Source organism: Synchiropus splendidus, chromosome 18 (assembly GCF_027744825.2).
Source record: "Synchiropus splendidus isolate RoL2022-P1 chromosome 18, RoL_Sspl_1.0, whole genome shotgun sequence".
NCBI classification, from domain to species: Eukaryota; Metazoa; Chordata; class Actinopteri; order Syngnathiformes; family Callionymidae; genus Synchiropus; species Synchiropus splendidus.
In genome coordinates, this window is record NC_071351.1 from 11,018,030 (window position 1) to 11,038,196 (window position 20,167).

Here is a 20,167-nt window from a genome sequence, read left to right on the forward strand (position 1 = left end):
GGGGAAATGTCAACTCCAGTCTAGGAAAGAAAAAATGATTCACGTTAATACAACGTTCCATGTATTGTACAATTATTATTTAAATTGTCCATATGCACAACACATATCTAAAATGCTCCACGAAGAGTTGCATCTTATGGAATAGTCTGCCCTCTAGTGTACACAAAGGGAACAAACCAGAGCGCGTGTACACTACAATATATAACCAAAAGTATTTGCTCACCTGCCTTGACTCGCATATGAAATTAAGTGCCATCCCATTTCTGACACATAAGGTTCAATATGATGTCAGTCCACCTTTTGCAGCTATTAGAACTTAGAACAACTCTTCTAGGAAGGATGTCCACAAGGTTGAGGAGCATGTTCATAGGAATTTTGGACCATTCTTCCAAAATCGCATTGGTGAGGACACACACTGATATTAGTGGAGAAGGCCGGATTGCTTTACACCACTGCTCGGCCATGGCAACCCATTCCATGAAGCTCTCTGCGTACTGTGCTCGGGCGAATCTGAAGGCCACATGACGTTTGGAGCTCTGTAGCAACTGACGTTTGCACTATGCTCCTCAGCATCCACTGATCCCTCTCTGTCAGTTTACATGGCCGAGCACTTTGTGGCGGAGTTGCGGTCGCTCCCAAACTCTTCCATTTTCTTATAATAAGGCTGGAATTCACAGAGCTCCTGAGAGCGGCCTATATTTTCACAAATATTTGCCAAAACAGGTGCTTGATTTGATACACCTGCAGCCAGGCCAAGTGATTCCAACAGCGGATTCTGACCATTTGAATGGGTGAGCAAATACTTTTGGTAATATAGTGTGTTTAACACACAAGGATCGACTAAAATTAGAAGACATTAACCACATATAATCTTCGCCAGATGCTTCGTAATTGCTTCCTCTTTACCAGTGGCAGCACGGACAGCTTTAACCGGATTGGCTGACATTTTAGCAAGTCAATTTTAAACAACACACGTGCCTCAAACCAACACAGCGCTCTTAAAAAAAAACAATACCAGATTATACATCTCAGCTCCTGAGGGTTTTCTGGAAGTCTGCCAGTGTTTCTCCTCCGGGTACAACCCTCTTACTGTTCAGATAACCACTACTCCACACTGCAGCCATCTATTGGAGCTACACAGATGAATAAAATGAGTTAGCTGTGGTGGTTCAATTCTATTGGATAAACTAGAAATACAAGAAAACAGTTGCAAATACCACATAGTTATTGAGGAGATAATTATTTTATTTTAAATTGAATAAGCTGTATAATGACAATAGTTTAGTAGACATTAATAGTTAATAAACATGACATTTATTCATAAGCTTTTATAGAGAGTTTTCATGGCGTGTCAAACCTGGAATTTGCCATGTTGGACATAGTCACTGCTCAGTGCAGAGCGGTACTGAAGGCGATTCTGCAGTGTTTCCTTGAAAAAATGGTGAATTACGGTCATGTTTTGGATTGTACGAATCGTTCCAATTGTGAAAAACATTTGGAATTTTATCAACTTCCAAAAGTTATGACAACTCAAGGAGAACAATGCCAGATGGAAGAAAGGAGGCGCTTGTGGTTAGGGAAGCTGAACCAGGACCTTTGTGCCAAAACTGTGGACAACATCCAAATATTTTGCAAAAAAGTATAGCCTAAATGAATATTAATTTGCATTATACTGCTGTGGAAGAGAACACACAGAACTTTTATCAGAACATATTTATTGATGCCAACACAGTTTTCAAAACGTTCCCTTAAAAAGCTGTCTCAAACACACACAAAAAAATACTTCAGCACAAACTAAAATGTCAACATCAAAATATTTAAATACGTCACATTCTCGTATAAGGTGCAAATGTCGATGGCTTGGTGTAACAGTTTCCTGGCCCATCCGCACACCATCTGGTTATACGCCTCCAAACTCCGGTGACATCTCAGGTCCTCGGCGGTGGATGGAATAGGTGACAAAACAGGTAATTGACGAAACCAGGATACGTCACCGACGGCAGACCGGGTCCGGGTCGCTCACCCACGACGACGGAGCCAACTCGTACGGGTCTGCACCACCACATTGAGTAGTAAAGGGTAAGTGAGGCATCATAAAGCGTTTCGACACAATGACACAGTGTGCTGATACTGTGTCACTGAATACTGACACCTGCTGGACATTAAAAATCTCTGCAGGCAAACTACTTGACAGACTGAAATGCTGACCTACTGTATATAATAACATCATTTAAGTCTTTGCATTCATTATTATTCCATATTTTAGATAATGTGAACATGTATAATCATTTGAAAAACTTTTTAAAATTTTAAAATCCAATGTGTACATTTTCTAAATTAAATGATGCCGCGAAATTAATTTGAATTAGAATGGAAAAGAAAATCGAAGACAAACTGGGTAAAAACTGAAATAGGATTCAGACTCCTTCTGTTTCCCTTGGAACTGCTTCATAATCCTCAAAGACATTCACAATTCGAGATGAGATTGTTTCAGCAGTTGCATCCTGTTGACAGATGCGCTTCCTTATAAACACATAAGTCACTCTCTGTATGTCCAGTCACTCCCAACTCGTTTCGACGAGCCTTTCTGTTTTATTTGTGCGTTTTTCCATCGCACTCCATCCACAGAGTATCGCCAACATGGCGGCTTCCGAGTTGGATGACGTAGTGATGACGCACCGTGAAACCCCTCTATGCGCTTTCATGTGACGTTTACTCGATAATGGCTTTGATGTTCAACACACAGCGACTGTTTATAAATTATACATGCTCATACTAATGCTAATAATTAACAATAAAGCATAAAAACATACCGCCTCAATAGCGTCTCGCGCTCGTTGGCGCGCGGGGCGTCACTCAACAATTTGACGTCAAGGCTTAGGTAAGATGCTGCGTCATCCATGAACCTCCACTCGCAAACGACCAATTTCCCGACTAAACTTCACAATTCCATCCGCGTTTCGACGCCACGTTGAGTGTCAAGTTCGTTGAAAACTTATATCTTGTTCGCAGCTCAGTTCGCGACGTTCAACATATATATATTTTATTCACCGTATCGCGTACAGACACTCGGTGGACGTGTTCAAAAAGTATTATAGGTGACTTATTCCCCGACCAATAAGTCGTCACTTAATATTTCACTTGGTAGAATGGTAGAATAGTGACAGAATAGTCTGCCGGTGGAATGTCATATATACACTGTGAACAGTTGCAGTGCGTTGCAACTTGTTCTTACCATTTGAATCTGGATTGGTCGCTGTCTCCAGTGGTGGTGGGGAAGAAAGAATGTTTCAGACAGAGCTGACCTTCAGTGGGTTGGTTGGACTTGCAGTTTAAGTTGCTTTTAATTGTGTTTGCTGCAGCACAAGATGCTGTTCTACATCAACCAGTTCAACTCTGAGCAGGGGACTTTAGGCAAAGTCTGGCTGGCAGCCTTTTGGCAGGGAAAAGTCACCAAGGCAGATGTGCTTCAATGTAGCGTGGAGTCAGCTGTCAAAGAAATAAAGTCGCTTGAGGTATCCAAGGCATTCGTTCATTTCAGCGAAAACAAAATGAACGGACTGAACGGTTTAATTTTTTCAATAGCTGAATGTTGGAATGAGAACATATGGACATCTACTCCTCGGTGTGGTTCGCATCCTCTCAAGAAAAGCCGAATACCTACATGCTGACAGTAGCGAAGCCCTTGTGAAAATCAACATGACCTTCCGTCCAGGTGATCACTTTAATATCTTCTTGATAGACGCCTCTCTTGTACCCAGTAACTTCGAACAAAGGTGGATAACAAATTGAAAAGACTTGAAACTAAAAGTCATATTTTGTCTCTCCTCGTCCATCAGGCTTGACAGGTGCTCCTGTGAATACTAGAGCCATGACTTTAACTGAAGATTTCACTTGCCTTGATAGCTCAATGCCAGAAATGAGGTACACATGTTGTCTCCGGATTGTGAGCGGGTTCAAGTACTAATTCTTTCACTGCACTGTGTTCCAGCGACTCGGATTGCTTCTCACACCACCAGAGTCGACCAGAGGAAATCACTCTGAAAGACGATTTGGGGAACAATTTCCTGAACTTTGTGGCTTCTGGTCCGAAATGCTGCATCCTATTGTGCTCTTTTTGTAGTTGCTGTTTAGTTATAGCTTCAAAAACATGTGGTGATTGCAGAGGAGAATACTATTTGTTTTAAAATGAAGTTAACAAATATAGCAGTAAGACAAATGAGATTCAACTCAGATGATTTTGTTTGGCTGTGGAAGGTGCAGTTCTGTTTCTGAACAGATCAACACTGTCCACATTGCCTTCTTTGTGTGTTTGTCCCTGTCTTGTAGGGAAGGACCTGACTTTCCCAAGTCTGGCCTTTGGAGAGGATGGATTTGGTGACGAGGGCAACGAACATGAACTGCTCGGTAGAGAAGTGTTACTTATGACCCTCACCATTGACGGGACGCTGTTTGCAAAGCTGTCACTTCAAACATGTCTTCTCTGTCCACGTGTGTCATCTTGTAGCCTTCCTCGAAAGCTGCAGTGACCACGCCGTGGACTTCTTACATAAGGAACCGCCCGACCAGAATTCCAAGAACCTATCACTCCATGAGAAGCAAGGTAAAAGCTCATTTAGCCAAATATCTTGGCTAATTCAGTCAACTGGTGACATGGAAACTACTTTGCAGATGTTGACACAGTAGAGCCTGTGGAAGCTGAGAACTCCACATTGAACAAGGAGGCGTCCCACCTTAAACCTGTGGCGGCTCCTGGTATGCATGTTTGGTTTCTTCATGTTACCCAGTGCTGCAGTAAATTTTTAAAACGTTGCTTCTAGTGAACATGGAGGAGAAGAAGCGGTTGAGACGAAAACGCAAGTTAGTCGTCGATCATGTTAAAGAACTGAGCACTGACACCATCAGAAAGCAGATTGCCGACTACTCTGACCTGCTCGCCCCAATGGAGATGGCTCCGCCGACCAGGACACTCATGCAGTGGATGGAGCGCGGCAGTGCAAACAACCTCTTCTCACAGATGTGCAGCAGTGTCGACTCCTCTACCATCAAGGAGGTATAAACAAGCACGAGGATATTATCATATCATTTACACGTCCTCTTCTACAGTTCTTTTCCAGGTGTCTCATGATGGAGTCTCCTGACGTAGACTTTGGAGTGGAGGAGGTACATCAGGAGAAACTCCGGGGTATATAATCCACAGCGAAAAATCAGGATTGCACTTGACTTTTTAAAGTGAAGTATTCTGCTTTTTGGTCAGCTGCAGAACAGAGAGAGGATAATAGTGTCCGCAGCAGTTTAGGTGATTCACCACCATTGACCACGCCAGAACTCCCATCAGAAGACTCTCTCTGTGTTCAGCCATCTGCTGAGCCTCCCGACACTCTTTCCACTCAGGTAAAAGCAAACACACTCCAGCATTTGAAAAAGCCTGGAACAATCTACTTTGAAATGAGATAATAAACAGCCCGTTTTAATGATAAATACTGCCAACTGTTGGGAGAAAAGAGAGATGACGAGTCATTGTTTGCCTGAAAAATGTCGCTTTTATCATCAGTCGGCGGTGAACTACCAAGAATTCATGGACAGTAGAATAACCCAGAGGGCGTGGAGGATTCATCGTGTCCTCAAAGTAAGAACCTTCAAACATTTTCTTTGGATATCAAACGACTCGTCATTCATTTGTTTCTAATGAAGTAATATGTGAAGGAGTGTAGAACTGGCCAAATGAAATGTTTGTGTATCAGAGCTGCAATGCCGCCTCGTTCAGCTTGATGGCGCTGTGCGCCGGCAACAATCGCTCACAGGCAGCGGGCACTTTCTCAAGTCTGCTCGTCCTGCAGAAGCTGGAAGTCGTCCAGCTGTACCAGAACGCAACCTACGGGGACATCCTGATCACCCCAGGACCAAGGTTCTAGTTTTAGAGAGCATGCTCAGTTTGATCTGTTCTATGGCAAAATTGGTCAGTGCTATTCGATAATTTATCATTTACTGAAATAAAATGAACTGAATGTAAGGCTAGTTTTGGAGCTTTGTTCGTAATGGGTAGTCTTAACACAGTTTTACCTGTTGAGAGTTATACATTTCAAGTGTATTTAAATGTATTTATATATTTAGGTGATAATTTATTCTGTTGTTCTAAGTTTTTGTTGTCCTACTCACTGTTTACCTCCCTGAAATGTGGGGCTGTTGACTGTATCCTGGATCACAATGCAATTTCATGGTTTACTGCTGAAGTTGGTTACAAAAGTAAAATATGAAATTAAATGACTGTGTGCATTTTCTTCAGACAATGTGGCGTCCAATGAAAGGCAACGATTACATATAATAAAACACCAAAATATGGTCATCATATCGACACTTGAAACACAACAGTTTTGCCATGATGTAAAGTTATATGCAACATTATCTCAGTTATTTTTTCCTTTCCAGCTTTATAAGACTTGCAAAGATATGTACACAAGCTTGTTGAACTTCATGTTTGTTAAAAAAAAAATAGTGCAATAATACATTAAACGCTGCCTGTCCACATTGGAGCTTCGTCATGGTCGATAAATCACCTCTATGAGTGCAGCAGCGCCCTCTGCTGACGCCGGAGGACTGTGGGACGCTGCAGTCGCGTCATCCTGTTTTCATGGATGCAGAATGGACTCTCACCATCACCTGCGCCTCCTCGCCTCGGACATCGACACCTTCCTTCCTCGCTCCTGACACTTCCTCCTGCAGATATGGTAGGGTGAGCCTCGCTATGTCGCTGGTCAGCTCCGTCCATATCGAGCATCCGCGAGCAGGACATGGCTGAGACGGGACTGTCATTTCTGCCTCGTCTAGAATTCGTATTTCCACGTTATTCACATCGAGTTTTCATCGCATCTCTCGCGAAAACAATGAAAATATCAGCGACTTCCCGGCGTGTTCCGAGTCTCTGCTAATCCGCAACCACCGCTTGTTTATCCGCCACTTTTATTTTTGGACAGATGGCAGATGTAACGATGACTCCCACAAGGACGCAGCACCCTCCGTCTAAAGTGAAGGCAGAGCGGACTCTGTTTCCACAGGACAGTTGAGCTGCGATCCTCGCCTCCACACCGACACTTACGTAAGAACACTGCGTATTTTCACAGCAGTTACGCACTAAACACCTGTTGCGCGGATCCGAGTGTCCCAGATTGTGGATGCTCATCTGTGACACTGCAGCTCTTGCGATGATTCAGGCTGTTGCTTCACCTGTTTATGAATACATCTCCATCCATTAAAAGTTAATCTTTGCTGCACATACGTTTTAAAATACGTAATAGCATAGGGACAGCAACAAAATATTTTCCTACCTCAGGCATACATCTCTAGTATTGTATGATATTTGTTTCAAAAACAGTTATTTAACACCCAGTAACATGGGACACAATTCATGTAGTTACTTCGAAACGTTTAGCGTTTTCCCGCTGTAGAAACTTGTTCATTTGACATTCGAAATTATTGGCTTGTTGTTATTTACAAAATTCAAATTAAAGTGTTGTTGTTTCAGGGATGCAAATTTCACTTGCCATTGCTAGCGCTGTTATCGGTTTCAAATTCACCTCAAATTTCCGTCGATTAACATTAGATTTGTTTAAATTTTGTTTAAAAAAAGAAGAAAAAAAAGGAAGGGATTTGGCTCCTGCAGGCATTTGAGTGATGTCATTGTTGTCCGTGACGTCACATTAAGAAACGTATTGTAATAGAGAATGTAAACGTTCCAGATTGGTATGTAACTTTGTGATATAAATGATGATTTTTTTCTTTTTTCTAAAATTACTAAAACGCATTCAATACATTTTAACGTTTTTCAGCTCATGATACCAGCTGTACACACCAGGTTTGTGAGGTATTACTATTTGTTTTGGGGTGCTCGAGTTTTGCTGAAGAAATGGGTCCTAAAGTAAGTATTCATTCTTGATTCTCTATCGTTGACCAACACGTCTGTGTTCAGGCTCAGGGTGAGGCCTCCTAGCGTGGTTCTCAAAGCAGTGGAGAAGTCACCAGCACATCCATGTCACTCACACCCAGTCGAAGGGCCACCGCAAATCAGCGCAGGTAAATCTTCACCTGTTTTCAACACCACTGCAGAGAACATTTTCAAGAGCTGTGTCTGTGTCAGGTGTTCAGTGGGAACTAGTGGAAGACAGTCCCACAATGACAGCACCAGCATGTATGCCAGTCGGCTCAGAGCAGCAGAGGGTTGCCCAACACCCAGGATGCACCCCACAACCCCCAGGTACCCAAAACAATCCACACTTAAATGATAATAGCACTCACTTAAATTCCATTCATTTGCTTTGATTCCATAAAACCATGTTTCACACACACGTGTTTGAAAAATGCATATTTCATAGCTTTGCTGTGTGTTTTATGACTCTAAATCCAGAGAATGAATGTGTGGAATACATATTTTATGAAGACTAACTACGCAACTTTGTGAGTCTAAATGTTCGAGTTATAAAAAAAAAAAACCACCAGTGCTGAATAATTCATCCCCAGTTTTGACCAGTCACATTCGTGCTCATGCATGAGCTATTGTCAGTGATCGTTTGCGCTCTCTCAGGCGTCAGGCAAAGCACAGCATTTGCAGTGACAACCATGGGATCCGACCCCCGACCCCAGAGCAGTACCTCACCCCCCTGCAGCAGAAGGAGGTGTGTATCCGGCACCTACGGGCCAGGCTGAGGGAGAACGTGGAGAGGTTACAGCACAGGTGAAGCTGAAACCGTAGTTTTCCCTCGGCAGGTCCATCATGCTCTTTTACTTTCTGACTCCAGAGACTGTGAAATAGACGACCTGAGGAGTCAGCTCTACAAGATGCAGGAAGATTGGATTGTGGAAGAGTGTCAACGTCTGGAGGCTCAGTTGGCTCTGAAGGAGGCCCGCAAGGAGATCCTTCACCTTCAGGAGGTGGTGGAGTCAGTCAAGTCCAGTTCAGGGGTTCGGGATCATGACCCGAAACTAGAATCCGAGTCAAGGGGCAAGTCTCGCTCCTGCGGCTGTTCTCCTGCCAGCACGCTGAGCCGCAGCACCACCCACAGCCGCCTGAGCAGTGAAGCGCTGCAGCTGGAGCGCGGTCCCAACGCTCCGGACTCCAGCAGGGGGTCTCACCAGACCCACCTTCTTCTGGATCCAGCTCTGCTGTCTGACACGCTGCCTCCGCAGAGCCACCTCAGAAGCCCCGCCACGCTGTCCCGCTCCTTCACCTGCGACAGGATGTGCAGTGGGGGGGCCGTGCTGTCTCACTCCTGTCACTCGCTCAGCAGCAGCTGCAGGTGCAGCGGACACAGCTACCTCCCTCATCATCACCTGTTCCTGCACCTGCCTCAGGAGGAGCCGCACCCAGCTGCTCCGGCCAGCGAGCCGATCCCCACCCCGACCGCTCCGGAGCAGAGGAAGCCAGAAGTGCGCTCTCAGGCCTGCAGCCCCACCATGACTTGGCTCGGCGAGGACAGCGCCATTGAAGAGCTCAGCATTGTGTCCTCAACCGTGGTGGACATTAGCCCATCTGAACCACATCAAGCCCCATTGTCTTTACCTCTCGAATCTCCCCTGGAGGTCAAAGTGTCCAGAAGTCCAGACCTGCCGACAGAGCCCCTCATCAGCCAGCCCACTCCACTCCCGGCGATGCAAGAAGCCGCCGTGGTGGAGATCGAGGAGGATGAAAGTGAGGCAGCACATCCTCCGCAGAGATACCACTGGAGCCGCTACTTCCTGGTGGATCTGTTAGCTTTGGCCGTGCCGATGATGCCGACCATGGCGTGGCTCTGCAGAGGGGACGTCATGCCTGTATGTCACATAGGCTCGCTGCTTAGAGGCTGCTGCGCCGTGGCTCTGCACTCGATCCGACGCCAGAACGCCGGAAGGGGACGCAGACCCCCCAATATCAGCGGAGGAACTGCTTTCTGAGAACAGGAAGTCATCTAAGACTTTCAATCAGGTGACTTTGCTGCAGCGACCCAAGGTCAACAGGGATTCCAAAGGAGGTCATTTCGCAAAGCTGAGACTCTGCATGACAATAGCATCTCACAACATGACACATCACCTCTGAAGGACCTGCGACTGATCCATAACCAGCCATTTAGATTCTCCATCAGTACAGTTTAGAGTGACTTTTACATTGTTACTTTAAAAATTATTGACAAAATGTGTGTTGCATCTAATGCGATAAGACTGAATGTTACAAGTGTGGCTTGCTTTCCTTGCACCGAACCATGCAGTATTTTGTATCACTGATAATGTATTTTGCATCACAATAATGACAGACTCATGTCAAGTTTTCGATCAAGAAAAAGCCAAAAAAAAACAACTGTCAAACTTAGTTTACACATACGAAAACACACAACCTCTGTGTGACGCATGTTTGGTCTCCTACAAACATCTTAGAATGTAATGGTTCATTTCTATAAAGAGATTTTGCACTGATTTCATTTCAGCTCAAACACGGCCTGCAATCGACAATGAGGACTTCCAGAAGATGAATATTATTCCTGTATAATTCTTGCTAAATTGCACAAATATTGCACAATAAACAGAATGTCTTTCTTTATTGTCCGCGTCTCTGATGTGTTTCATACGTGTGGAGGGCACAGTCATGGTGAAAAAAGCATGTGGTGTTAAAATGACTCTTTTAATGTCAAGAGTAAAACGCAGAGCTTTGACGTACAGCTTGGAACGCACAGACGTCCTGGAGCACAACTGGAGGTGTGACCTGCGAATCTTTGCCCGGAACTTTCCCACCGCAACTTTCTTTACGATAAACTCTCCTCTTTTCCATTCAACATGTCAAACACGCGTGAGGGATTTCATCTTCATAAATTAATAACTGCTGATGAATACTAAGCTCTGGTGACGGCATTAATGTGCTTGTTTCAGCTTCCTCTGCAACAATGGATTCCATATGAGCTTTATCACAATTAGAAAAAAAACCAAAAACATTTTCTCCTTTCTAGTGAAGCCAAGACAATTCAACACAAGACATTTCGTAAAGGCCACTGACTCTCACTGAACATTTATGACACGTTAAAATCCTGACTGTAAAGCAATTTGATTCAGATTTTTAAAAAAAACTGGAAATAAAACACAGGATGGTGGTCAAAGAATAGCATGAAGTGACATAACACCTGGATATCAAAGTAGGCGGATGATCTCTCGACATTAGGTCCTACGCAGGAATCGCCAGTGTGTCATCTGATTCTTGTCCATGTCACTGGGATAAGCGTCAACCTGTGGTCATAGATCAACACAACCTTGATCATGGCTCTGCCCAAGTGCAAACACCAAGACAAAAAAACAATGTGGAATGAGAGAATAAACATGACCAAATAAACATGAAAAGATGGTTTACAAAATGAGAGGAATTAACTCACCCTGAAAATCTGAGGGGAATTAGCCAGTGCTGTTTCAAGCTTCCAGACCGAGCAGCTCCACGTCGAAGGTCAAAGTGGCATTGGGTGGTATGATGCCAGGGTGTCCTTTACTGCCGTAGGCAAAGTCTGGTGAGCAGATCAGCTTGGCCCGCTGACCGACACTCATCTGTGGATCATTGGTGTTAGCTCAATACAAGCACAGGTCAATCGTTGATCTCACTCCTCTCTACCAGCGCCATTCCTTCTTCCCATCCGCGGATCACCTCCTGGTGCCCAATCTTGAACTTGAATGGCTTTCCACGGGACCTTGAGGAGTCAAACACCTTCCCATCCGACAGCGTTCCTAGTCAGAGAGAGACGCTGGCATCACTCTACATACATTACAAATGGTGGTTTGTCCATCTACAGTTGAAACCCAACTCCACAATCAAATTACTACCATCAAACCTGGGTAAAAGTCAGTTTTTGAAATGCAATAACATCATTTTATATCCCACCTTTTGGAAGAAAACACAGATTTCATTGACTTACACAAATCTGACTCTTATTTTAAGGACTTTATTCAAGCAACGCCTTGGATGAGAAAGGTGCAGACAGGCACAGACTGTAATAAAGTGCGATGCTGTTGAAGTTTCTCACTATTTCTAACAATCGTATGGATTTATTTCAGAATCAGACTGAGCTCAGGTGAAGTTAGCCGAATAGCATCACAAGGCCGACGAGCTAATGTTCGCTATGCAGCAGTTATTCAACAAGGGCAGATGGTCAATTCGACGAAAACACACGCGGTGAGATTTAACTATTAGGCTCACGAGCACTCGTGTAAAAGAAAGACTTTAAAACCGGCCCAACTTTGACGATGAAACACTGCATCGTTTGCGTTAGCCACGATGCTAACACAAGCAACCACGGCAACTGGAGACGCAGTCGACGCACACGTGACACAACTATTTACAACACTCACTTAATTGGGTTTGTAAAGTTAATATTAGCCAACGCAGGGCGACTTTAACTGGGTGGTTTGATTTAACCGCGCACTCACCGATGTAGTGGACAACTACCCGCTGGCCCTTCTTTGGGAACGTCCTCCCTGAAAGTGAGAACAACACAATGAATCGCCAGATCTGAAGTTGTGAGAAACGAGCGCGTTAGGCTGGTTTTCTCACCATCGCCGGGAGTTATGGTCTCGATTTCTACTCCCATTTCGCTCCTCGGACTGACTGACGACCACCGTGCAGAGTGAGCGGAAGCGGCTGGTGGGAGCAAGGGAGGGCATGGATGCGGCTCCCACCGCCTCCGCCTCCACAACATCTTCACTGTCATCTCTGCGCAGCGCACTGCCACCGAAACCTTGTCCCTCTCTATGTTACTGCGACTGTATTTACACTTCTATTCACACATTTCATACTTTCTAGAGTCATTTAAAATGATCAGACGTGTAATATATGACAAAAGGGCTTTTTAAAATGTATTTAGAAAGTCGACTTTATTTCATGAGAAACTTGATGGATGGATGGGTGTCATCCCACTAGACCCAGGAGACTTTGGACCTTTTCTTTGTGGCAGAACTGGAAACATTCTCCGTAAGAGAGGGGCGATGAAGCTTCTGGAAGTAAGAATGAAAGCCAGGTTTACAGCGGCTGGTCCTTCTGGAGCTCTTCTGGGGTCCAATCTGCTCAGGATTATCTGATGGTGTTGAAGCACAGCCGACGTCCCTCTGGTCTGGTGGTGGCAGCGAAGCCTCTGGGCTGCTGGAAGACAGTGAGAAGCAGTGTGTGGTCTGAGGGTCTTTATAAAATATGTATCCCAAACATGCAAGACAGTGAGAAAGAACAGTGCTGCAGTGCATTACGGGACTTGGAGGACTTGAGGAAGGGATTTGGATGAAACTCACTCGTGTGTGGTCTGGTGCTTGGACCTCTCATCTATTGGGTAAAAGTGGAAGCAGAGCATCCCAATGAGCAGCAGTGTGATGGGAACCGGCGTGAACAACACAACCAGAGCTGTCACCACCCCGTCACCATGGTGACAGTCATCAGCTCTGTAGCCAACAAACCTGCAGAAAAGCATGGAAGTGATGGAGCCCCAGCAGTCTGAAGGAGGTTTGACTCACTGCAGGGTCATAGTGGAGATGCCAACAGAGAGACCCCCGACTAGCTTTGTAGAGAAGGCATAGCAGGAGAAGAAGAGGGGCTCCTGGTGTGTGCAGGAGGGATGCTTGGCGGCAAAGTCGTCCACAACATCTGGCAGCATCGACCTGCCACGGGCCAGACAAGAGTGGAGTCTGACTTTAGCAGAGGCATAAAGCATTGTGAGAGCATTCATCTGGGAGGAAGGCGCTGCCGGTGAGTCATGTTGGCAGTCAGTGGGACTGACATGTTCCTGCTGAAAAGTGACTCACCATGGGAGAAGGAACACAGTCGCCACACTGAATCCCATCAGGATGCACATAGTCATGGAAACAGGCAGGCTGCTGGGAACGCAGGCGACGATTATGACCGCCGGGATGAAGAGCTGCGAACACGACACCAGTGAGTTTCCTCCTCAGGACTTGACGCCTCATTTTTCATCAAGTCTCACTGATAGTCCAATAAAAACGGTGGCCTTTTTTCCAATTCTGAGAAGGACCAGTTGCCAGATTGGAACAGCGACAGACGCAGAGACCTACAAGGAAGGGATGATTCATTCATTTTCAAAAATGAAAGTGCTCATTAAAAAAACGTCAACATTACATTCTATATATATATAATGATATCATTGAGTATTTATAAACACAACTTGATTTAAAATCTCATAAAAAAAATAATGCAAATCATTACAATGGCAAATTATTTTTACTTATTTTAACTCATATGTCACACAATAGGTAACATTATATTTGTTTTGCACCAGTATAGTAATGATAATATTCCATTTACTGGGATTTGCAGCTTTCATTTGATTTCATTTATCATTATTATGTCATCTCATATTATCAATATAATATCATATAGTTATGAGCAAAACATGAGGCAAACTCATTACCAGCAGAACCAGAAGAAGGTGCTGGAACTCAGGTCCGAGCCCGGACACATGGCTGCAAAATAATGCAAAATTACCCAACGACATCTAAAAGGAGAGAGTTTTATGATTATTATTTACCACCTGGAACATCATGAATTCAAAGTAACTGAATTGTGTTTTCATTACGTGCATATATATATATAGCAGGTTGAAAAATGTCTGTGTCTCTGCAGCGGTGTTTCTTGTTCATTATCTACCTGAAATGCAAAGCTGCTGAACAAAAAGCCAAGAAGCAGCCGCTGGAAGGGAGCATGACACATCAGCTTCCTCACAGACGCCAGATAGGAGAGCCGTGGCCGGTTCTTGGTGACCGCAGGAGCTGGGACGACGACAAGCCTGTGACATTTTCCCTGACCTCCACAACGAAACAGTCAGACTCAAACAAACCATCGCAGTGACTCACCTCTATGCTCCCTCACCCCTAAGAAAAGGACAAGGCTGCAGAAGAAAAACACGCCGCCGATGACTAGTGCTGAGGTCAGGAACGCTTTTTGCTGAAACATTTTAGAGGACATTAAAGATTCTTGTTTTTTTTTAACACAATGAACTGCGGAGGGACAATGACTCCCTCAAATTTCAGCAAAACACATTCATTTAGAGGCTCAAACTTGTTGCTAGTCGTGGCCAATTCAATGCAGCACACATTATTTTTGTGTGTCATTTTGAGAGAGCACACGACACCAACCTTTGAGCTCTAAATTATAGTGTAACACAATCTTCCTGGGAGCTGAACAACACAATGCTGCTGAGTTAACCCTTTCAGTTCAAGCTACCGTCTCCTGAAGAGCAGCAGTGTGAGGCGGGGCTGAGCTGCCAGGAGCGTCATGGTCCAACTGCCCACAGACCTCCTGCTTCTCCGTGTTGTACACCGACACCACCTGACCCTGGATCACCGAGGCCAGCAGCATGGCCAGCATCTCCACACTCATCCCTGCACACGCACCATCAGACAGGAAGTGTGAGGCAGCAGCACTTGTCATGGCTGAGGGTCAAGACCTACTGTAGGCTGTGGCGGAGTCTCTGTCCCTCTGATTTCCTCCCAGGAACATGCTGAGGGATAGATATGGGACGTGGAAGCACTGAGGGAGGAAGCCATCAGCCATAGTGGAGGAAGATGAGTAAATGTGAGCCGCACTGACTTACACTCATGAGGGTCTCAAACAGGCAAGTGGCTGTGAGGAACCACATCACACTCTGGGTCCCCCGCGGCAGGAACCAGAGCAGGAGATAAGAGAGAACAGCGAAGGGCGTGGAGAGCAGCAGCCTGCGTGATAAACATCGATGAACTCAGCCGGAGGGGAACAACCGCAGCTAATTCAGGATGACGGCTGCTTCTCGGCCACCAACCATGGAGTCAGCTTCCCGATGGGGGTCCACTTGCTGCGGCTCACCAGATATCCAACCACAGGGTCTGTCACGGCGTCCCAGGCCCGGCTCACGAATAAAATCAAGGAGACATAAAAGGCCTCCAGCTGGAATGGAAACATTTCTCTTTTTTTTATGTCGAGTTGCACTCATAAGCTGCTGCTCCTCCACATCGAGAGGAACCAGCTGAGGTGGCTCGGGCATCTGCCCCCTGGACGCCTCCTGGGGAGGTGTTCCGGGCATGTCCTACTGGGAGGACACCCCGGGGAAGACCCAGGACTCGCTGTTAAGATTATGTCTCCGGTCGGGCCTGGGAACGCCTCGGGATGCCCCGGGAAGAGCTGGAGGAGGTTTGTGCGGATCGGGAAGTGTGGGCTTCCTTGCTCTGAATGCTGCCACCGCAACCTGATCCCGGATAAGTGGCAGAAGAAGGTGAAGGTGAAGGTTGCACGCATTTGCACCTCACTTTAACCTGAACTCACTGTCCTACTTGTATTTATTATTACATTTGGTGGTAAACACACCAAGTGTAATAATGCTTTTATTACACTACAGCAGGTGGCGGTAGTGCTAAGCAGTTCCTTTAAGACAAGCTTGTGAAAAACGTGAAGAGTTGACTATGAAAAAGTTGATGTATCCTCTATAGTCACAAGGAAGTTGGTTCACTGGAGTGGTTTATATGTTGTGTTTTAAGGCATCAAAATGACCGTTTTCTGGTCTGTTTTAATGCATGTCATGTGACTGGATGTGATACCTGACCCAGAGGAGAAACTATAGAAATCCAAACAGACATAAAGAACACCCCTATTTCTGCCCAGGAATGGAAGTTCAGTTGAATAGTCACATCAAAACATAACTCCATACACACTCAGACTCAAGAGTCGAGCTCACCCGCACAACATCCAGAAGGAAAATCTGCAGGGAAACACCGATGGCCACTGTGGTGATCTGATACGGCACTCCGCCCACCGCGTAGCACAACTTTCGGAACAGGGAGATGCTGTCCTGAGAGGACCAGTCAGCGGTCAAGTCCAAATAGAGGTACAGCGTCGAGGACTCACCTGACCTTCAGAGGACAGATCCCGTTGGAACAGCCTGCTCATCGCCCCTGAAAAAAGAAGCTGCTGCCCTTCGATGTGCAGGGTGCAGTCTTGTTCCACTCTGACACTCGGTGCGACTTAATCCACCATGGAATCTGGTTAAACAAGTTTTAAATGGATTATTCAGCCCCCACTTGAAGGAACTGAATGATCAACGATACACATTCTCCAATAGATGAGCGTCGGCCTGTCATATTCATATGAGTGCAAAAGTGGGGCGATAGTTGAATGAAGATTGTGATAAAAACATAAACACAGACAATAGACAGTCAAGATTATTCATGAAAGGGATGAAGCATTTTGAATAGATGAAATAATCAGCACAGGGATTATGTGTATTTATGTATGTTTCCAATATATCAATTGAACTATAAATGGTTTTCTTTTAAATAAACAAATATGTGAATCGCAATGGTGCTTATATATTGTTTTTTCTACTTTGTTTTATTTTTATCTATTCATTTTGTTATATGTATACTATAACAAAATATATTTATATTACAATTATAAAAGCCAAACTTTAGAATACGGCAATCATTTCAAAGTAAAAATCTAAATAAACGCGGTAAAATATCAGAGAATCCAACTTCAGTTTACAGATGAATGAGGCTGCTCTGACCTCTTGTGGAACAAGAGAGAATCTCATTCACACGGAATAAACAACGCTACATGAAAGAGCGTCAGACAGTAGTTCTAATGATAGCCATAAAAATTCAGAAATTCGTGTTGGTGTCAACCATATTTCTAACATTTATAAGTCACACTCAGTAGTTTATAGAGCAAAATACCTTGAAACTGCGAATTAAAGAATTTCTGGTTGCATCAGTTACAACGTTCAATCTTTAATGTTCACAGAGCAGCAACTTCCGGACAGTTAAACACCATGAAGAACATTTAAAAACACACTTGATGGTTCCTATGTTGTTCAATAGGAAACGTGTAGAAAAACACACTGGAGGAATGGCACACTACAGTGCTGAAATTACTGAGGTGAAAATCCTGCTCAGCCAGAGTTTCTTTCACAGCAGCGATGGGAGTGTGAGTCACAGCTAATGAAACATGAAGGTCAAAGGTTGGTGTTCTTCGGGGAGGCGTCTTTCACCTGCCGGATTCCGTAGAGCCATTTAATCACTCGGGCATTCCGCTCGATCACAGAAACTCCATATGGGACCCGCTCAGTGGCCTTTCCTTCATCGTCATCATCATCACCATCATCCTCCTGCCTGTCAGAGCCTGCGCACTCCGACCCTGGCGCGCTCACACTGCGGAATCGAGCGAGCGATACAATGTCGGAGCTGGAGCCGGTCAGCTCCTGCAGGTCGGCCGGGTCCAGGCCACACAGATTGAAGAAGCGCTCCAGCTCCGTTCCGGCTCTGGAGAAGCGGTCGCTCATGTCGGACTTGGAGCGTGTGAGGGAGGGTCGCTTCCTGGAGCTGGAGGAGGATAAACGGGTGAAAGCTGGGGATGGGGGAGCCAACACTTTGATGCTAGGGGGGGAAGCTACAGCGGGTTGAGCAGGAGGGGAGTCTTCCGGCTCAGAATGAGGCACGACTGGTTTCAGGGGAGAGGGCGTCGGTCGGAGTGGGAAGAGGCGTCGGTGAGAAGTAGCAGGGCGGAGTGGGAATTGTGGGTGCAGTGGAATGGGTTGCAGCGGCTGGCGGATGAACTGGGGCGGCCTGGTGGGTGTCCTCACCGGACTGGCCATGGGTTTCACATCCACCCTGCGTATAGTCCCGACAGGAGGAGTCCCTTCAACTTTGACCGGCGTGGACGCCTTCAATCTGACTTTAGCCACGCTGGACCAGTTTCGGGTCGGCACAGGCGGCCCTTCTCTGTTGCGCGCTGTGGTTCTCTCAGGGCTGGGAGCGGACGCCGGTTCATCGTTCACATCACTGATCAGGCTGCTGAGATGCTCCAGGTTGAGCTGGACGCCCTCCTGTTTAGGTTTTGGCTGTGTGGGAGTCTTTTTCGTGGGTCGAGAAGCAGAACCGGGGCTGAGCAGTGGTTGCCGCGAATCAGGCGGCCGAACAGACGGCGGCTTGGAAAGAGCCTGCTGACTCTTGACATATTTGGCCTTGTCCGCCTCCAGACGCTCCACAGCGCTCTGCCTCGGACCCACTGTGGCAGGTGGAAACCGGCGGAAAAAGTCTGGACCCACAGGCCCCTTGGGTTTCAGTCGCGGGTACGTAGCATTGACCACATTTCTTGCTGGCGGTCTTATCGGCTTCTTGAGGGCCTCCACCGGCATTCTTGCGAAGGACTCCTTTCCACCAAGTTCCTGGAGTGTTATTCCAAGTGTGTCATCCTCACTCGTTCCTGGACTCTCAGTCTTCCTGTAGAAACACAACAGTGTGGTGTGAAGTGCTTTCCGAGTTTCAACGCAAGTATGTTTGACACTCCTCCTCCCCCAGGACAGACACGCCCCTTTCTGTAACTCCTCAGCCAATGAGAGCCACGGGAACATGATAGACAGCTTCGAACCTGCAGCCATCCATCTTTGGCAGACACACACAATGAAAGCCAAACTTCATTTTCATTTTGTGTGAGGAGCAGCTGCGGCGGGGAGGTACCACGCCATTGTCTAACAGCAACACACACACACACACACACCAACAGCTGCTACTGAAACAATAGACTGTCATCTTAACATTTCAGAGTCAGTTGGCAGCGGACGTTTTCCTGGTTAGACTTGACTGAGCAGCATTTTCCATCGCACTATAGATATAAGGTGTTTTAAATATCTAGCTTGCATCTGCCAGCCACATTCTCCACGTGTTTGCCATTCCAGCCCTGGCTAGTCAGTCAAACTCAGCTGCAGCTGGAGTCGCCTTTCTCACCTGGAAGTCCCCAAAACAACATGAAAGCCGATGACATTAGTGTTTACTAACCAGCGAGGAATGCAGAGTGACAAACAACGGGGCTTCCAGCTCAAGCGCAGACATGTCTCGTGGAAAAAGACAAAAGAAACAAGTGGAGCAGGTAAACAAGGGGCGAGCATGTGCTGTTGACTCGGAGGCCTCCAGTCGTGTCCTGACAGGTCGACTCTCCGGAGGAATGTCAGTCTTCAGGTCAAACACAGTCTCATTTCTTCAGTTGGACAATAAACTCTGTCGCTTACCTGGAGGTTCTCGAGGAAGGTTCCGTAGTATTTACTCGAGCATGTTGACTTTTCCCGAGTGAAATTAGAGTGAAACCATTGAGGCTGAAGACGAACCTGTTCCACCACTTATGAGCCGCTGCACAAGCCCCGCCCCG

At 45.9% G+C, this 20,167-nt stretch overlaps 5 protein-coding genes across 8 annotated transcripts; 2 read left to right on the forward strand and 3 right to left on the reverse strand.

Annotated features, from left to right (window-relative positions):
- The first annotated feature begins 2,713 nt into the window (after nucleotides 1-2,713).
- Nucleotides 2,714-6,248, forward strand: LOC128749977 (double-strand-break repair protein rad21 homolog). 2 transcript variants are annotated; one of them, XM_053850038.1, is made up of 13 exons: nucleotides 2,714-2,881; nucleotides 3,363-3,515; nucleotides 3,586-3,715; nucleotides 3,840-3,924; nucleotides 3,992-4,086; nucleotides 4,330-4,407; nucleotides 4,508-4,603; nucleotides 4,672-4,755; nucleotides 4,821-5,053; nucleotides 5,107-5,185; nucleotides 5,258-5,394; nucleotides 5,555-5,629; nucleotides 5,745-6,248. In XM_053850038.1, the coding sequence occupies exons 2-13, from the start codon at nucleotides 3,369-3,371 to the stop codon at nucleotides 5,913-5,915; spliced, it is 1,410 nt and encodes a 469-aa protein (XP_053706013.1). In that variant the 5' UTR covers nucleotides 2,714-2,881; nucleotides 3,363-3,368; the 3' UTR covers nucleotides 5,916-6,248. The 2 variants fall into 2 exon arrangements, with proteins under 2 accessions (XP_053706013.1, XP_053706014.1); XM_053850039.1 differs by having other exon boundaries at nucleotides 5,841-6,248.
- Nucleotides 6,249-6,590: 342 nt separating this feature from the next.
- On the forward strand, nucleotides 6,591-10,568 carry LOC128749976 (syntaphilin). 2 transcript variants are annotated; one of them, XM_053850037.1, is made up of 6 exons: nucleotides 6,598-6,728; nucleotides 6,975-7,096; nucleotides 7,967-8,070; nucleotides 8,135-8,251; nucleotides 8,579-8,728; nucleotides 8,793-10,568. In XM_053850037.1, the coding sequence occupies exons 3-6, from the start codon at nucleotides 8,027-8,029 to the stop codon at nucleotides 9,922-9,924; spliced, it is 1,443 nt and encodes a 480-aa protein (XP_053706012.1). In that variant the 5' UTR covers nucleotides 6,598-6,728; nucleotides 6,975-7,096; nucleotides 7,967-8,026; the 3' UTR covers nucleotides 9,925-10,568. The 2 variants fall into 2 exon arrangements, with proteins under 2 accessions (XP_053706011.1, XP_053706012.1); XM_053850036.1 differs by lacking the exon at nucleotides 6,975-7,096 and having other exon boundaries at nucleotides 6,591-6,728.
- Nucleotides 10,542-12,683, reverse strand: LOC128749978 (peptidyl-prolyl cis-trans isomerase FKBP1A-like). The gene is made up of 5 exons (XM_053850041.1): nucleotides 12,551-12,683; nucleotides 12,427-12,474; nucleotides 11,615-11,727; nucleotides 11,385-11,550; nucleotides 10,542-11,241 (listed from the first exon to the last, which is right to left on the reverse strand). Exons 1-4 carry the CDS (start codon nucleotides 12,585-12,587, stop codon nucleotides 11,419-11,421), a joined length of 330 nt encoding a protein of 109 aa, XP_053706016.1. The 5' UTR covers nucleotides 12,588-12,683; the 3' UTR covers nucleotides 10,542-11,241; nucleotides 11,385-11,418.
- A 591-nt stretch (nucleotides 12,684-13,274) lies between these two features.
- Nucleotides 13,275-16,915, reverse strand: mfsd2al2 (major facilitator superfamily domain containing 2a-like 2). The gene is made up of 13 exons (XM_053849726.1): nucleotides 16,874-16,915; nucleotides 16,704-16,817; nucleotides 15,795-15,919; nucleotides 15,591-15,711; nucleotides 15,448-15,526; nucleotides 15,221-15,378; nucleotides 14,851-14,941; nucleotides 14,645-14,766; nucleotides 14,409-14,492; nucleotides 13,965-14,048; nucleotides 13,786-13,898; nucleotides 13,498-13,641; nucleotides 13,275-13,440 (listed from the first exon to the last, which is right to left on the reverse strand). The coding sequence occupies exons 1-13, from the start codon at nucleotides 16,913-16,915 to the stop codon at nucleotides 13,275-13,277; spliced, it is 1,443 nt and encodes a 480-aa protein (XP_053705701.1).
- An 836-nt stretch (nucleotides 16,916-17,751) lies between these two features.
- Nucleotides 17,752-20,161, reverse strand: LOC128749955 (protein FAM110A-like). Of its 2 annotated transcripts, none has more exons than XM_053849988.1 (2): nucleotides 20,031-20,161; nucleotides 17,752-19,245 (listed from the first exon to the last, which is right to left on the reverse strand). In XM_053849988.1, the coding sequence occupies exon 2, from the start codon at nucleotides 19,158-19,160 to the stop codon at nucleotides 17,979-17,981; it is 1,182 nt and encodes a 393-aa protein (XP_053705963.1). In that variant the 5' UTR covers nucleotides 19,161-19,245; nucleotides 20,031-20,161; the 3' UTR covers nucleotides 17,752-17,978. The 2 variants fall into 2 exon arrangements, with proteins under 2 accessions (XP_053705963.1, XP_053705962.1); XM_053849987.1 differs by lacking the exon at nucleotides 20,031-20,161 and adding an exon at nucleotides 19,801-19,992.
- Between the last annotated feature and the right edge of the window lie 6 nt (nucleotides 20,162-20,167).

Coding starts and splice junctions, on each gene's coding strand:
- LOC128749955 (XM_053849987.1), bottom strand. CDS start 19,910: ATGCTCGCCCCTTGTTTACCTGCTCCACTTGTTTCTTTTGTCTTTTTC. Junction 19,246..19,800: donor TCACTCTGCATTCCTCGCTG/GTTAGTAAACAC, acceptor GTGTTTCTACAG/GAAGACTGAGAGTCCAGGAA.
- LOC128749976 (XM_053850036.1), top strand. CDS start 8,027: ATGTCACTCACACCCAGTCGAAGGGCCACCGCAAATCAGCGCAG. Junction 8,252..8,578: donor ATGCACCCCACAACCCCCAG/GTACCCAAAACA, acceptor GCGCTCTCTCAG/GCGTCAGGCAAAGCACAGCA. Junction 8,729..8,792: donor GTGGAGAGGTTACAGCACAG/GTGAAGCTGAAA, acceptor TTCTGACTCCAG/AGACTGTGAAATAGACGACC.
- mfsd2al2 (XM_053849726.1), bottom strand. CDS start 16,915: ATGAGCAGGCTGTTCCAACGGGATCTGTCCTCTGAAGGTCAG. Junction 16,818..16,873: donor ATCTGTCCTCTGAAGGTCAG/GTGAGTCCTCGA, acceptor TGGTCCTCTCAG/GACAGCATCTCCCTGTTCCG. Junction 13,899..13,964: donor CCGTTTTTATTGGACTATCA/GTGAGACTTGAT, acceptor TCGTGTTCGCAG/CTCTTCATCCCGGCGGTCAT.
- LOC128749978 (XM_053850041.1), bottom strand. CDS start 12,587: ATGGGAGTAGAAATCGAGACCATAACTCCCGGCGATG. Junction 12,475..12,550: donor GACCATAACTCCCGGCGATG/GTGAGAAAACCA, acceptor TCTCACTTTCAG/GGAGGACGTTCCCAAAGAAG. Junction 11,551..11,614: donor GGGAAGAAGGAATGGCGCTG/GTAGAGAGGAGT, acceptor AATGATCCACAG/ATGAGTGTCGGTCAGCGGGC.
- LOC128749977 (XM_053850038.1), top strand. CDS start 3,369: ATGCTGTTCTACATCAACCAGTTCAACTCTGAGCAGGGGACTTTAGGC. Junction 5,054..5,106: donor ACTCCTCTACCATCAAGGAG/GTATAAACAAGC, acceptor CCTCTTCTACAG/TTCTTTTCCAGGTGTCTCAT. Junction 5,395..5,554: donor CCGACACTCTTTCCACTCAG/GTAAAAGCAAAC, acceptor TTTTATCATCAG/TCGGCGGTGAACTACCAAGA.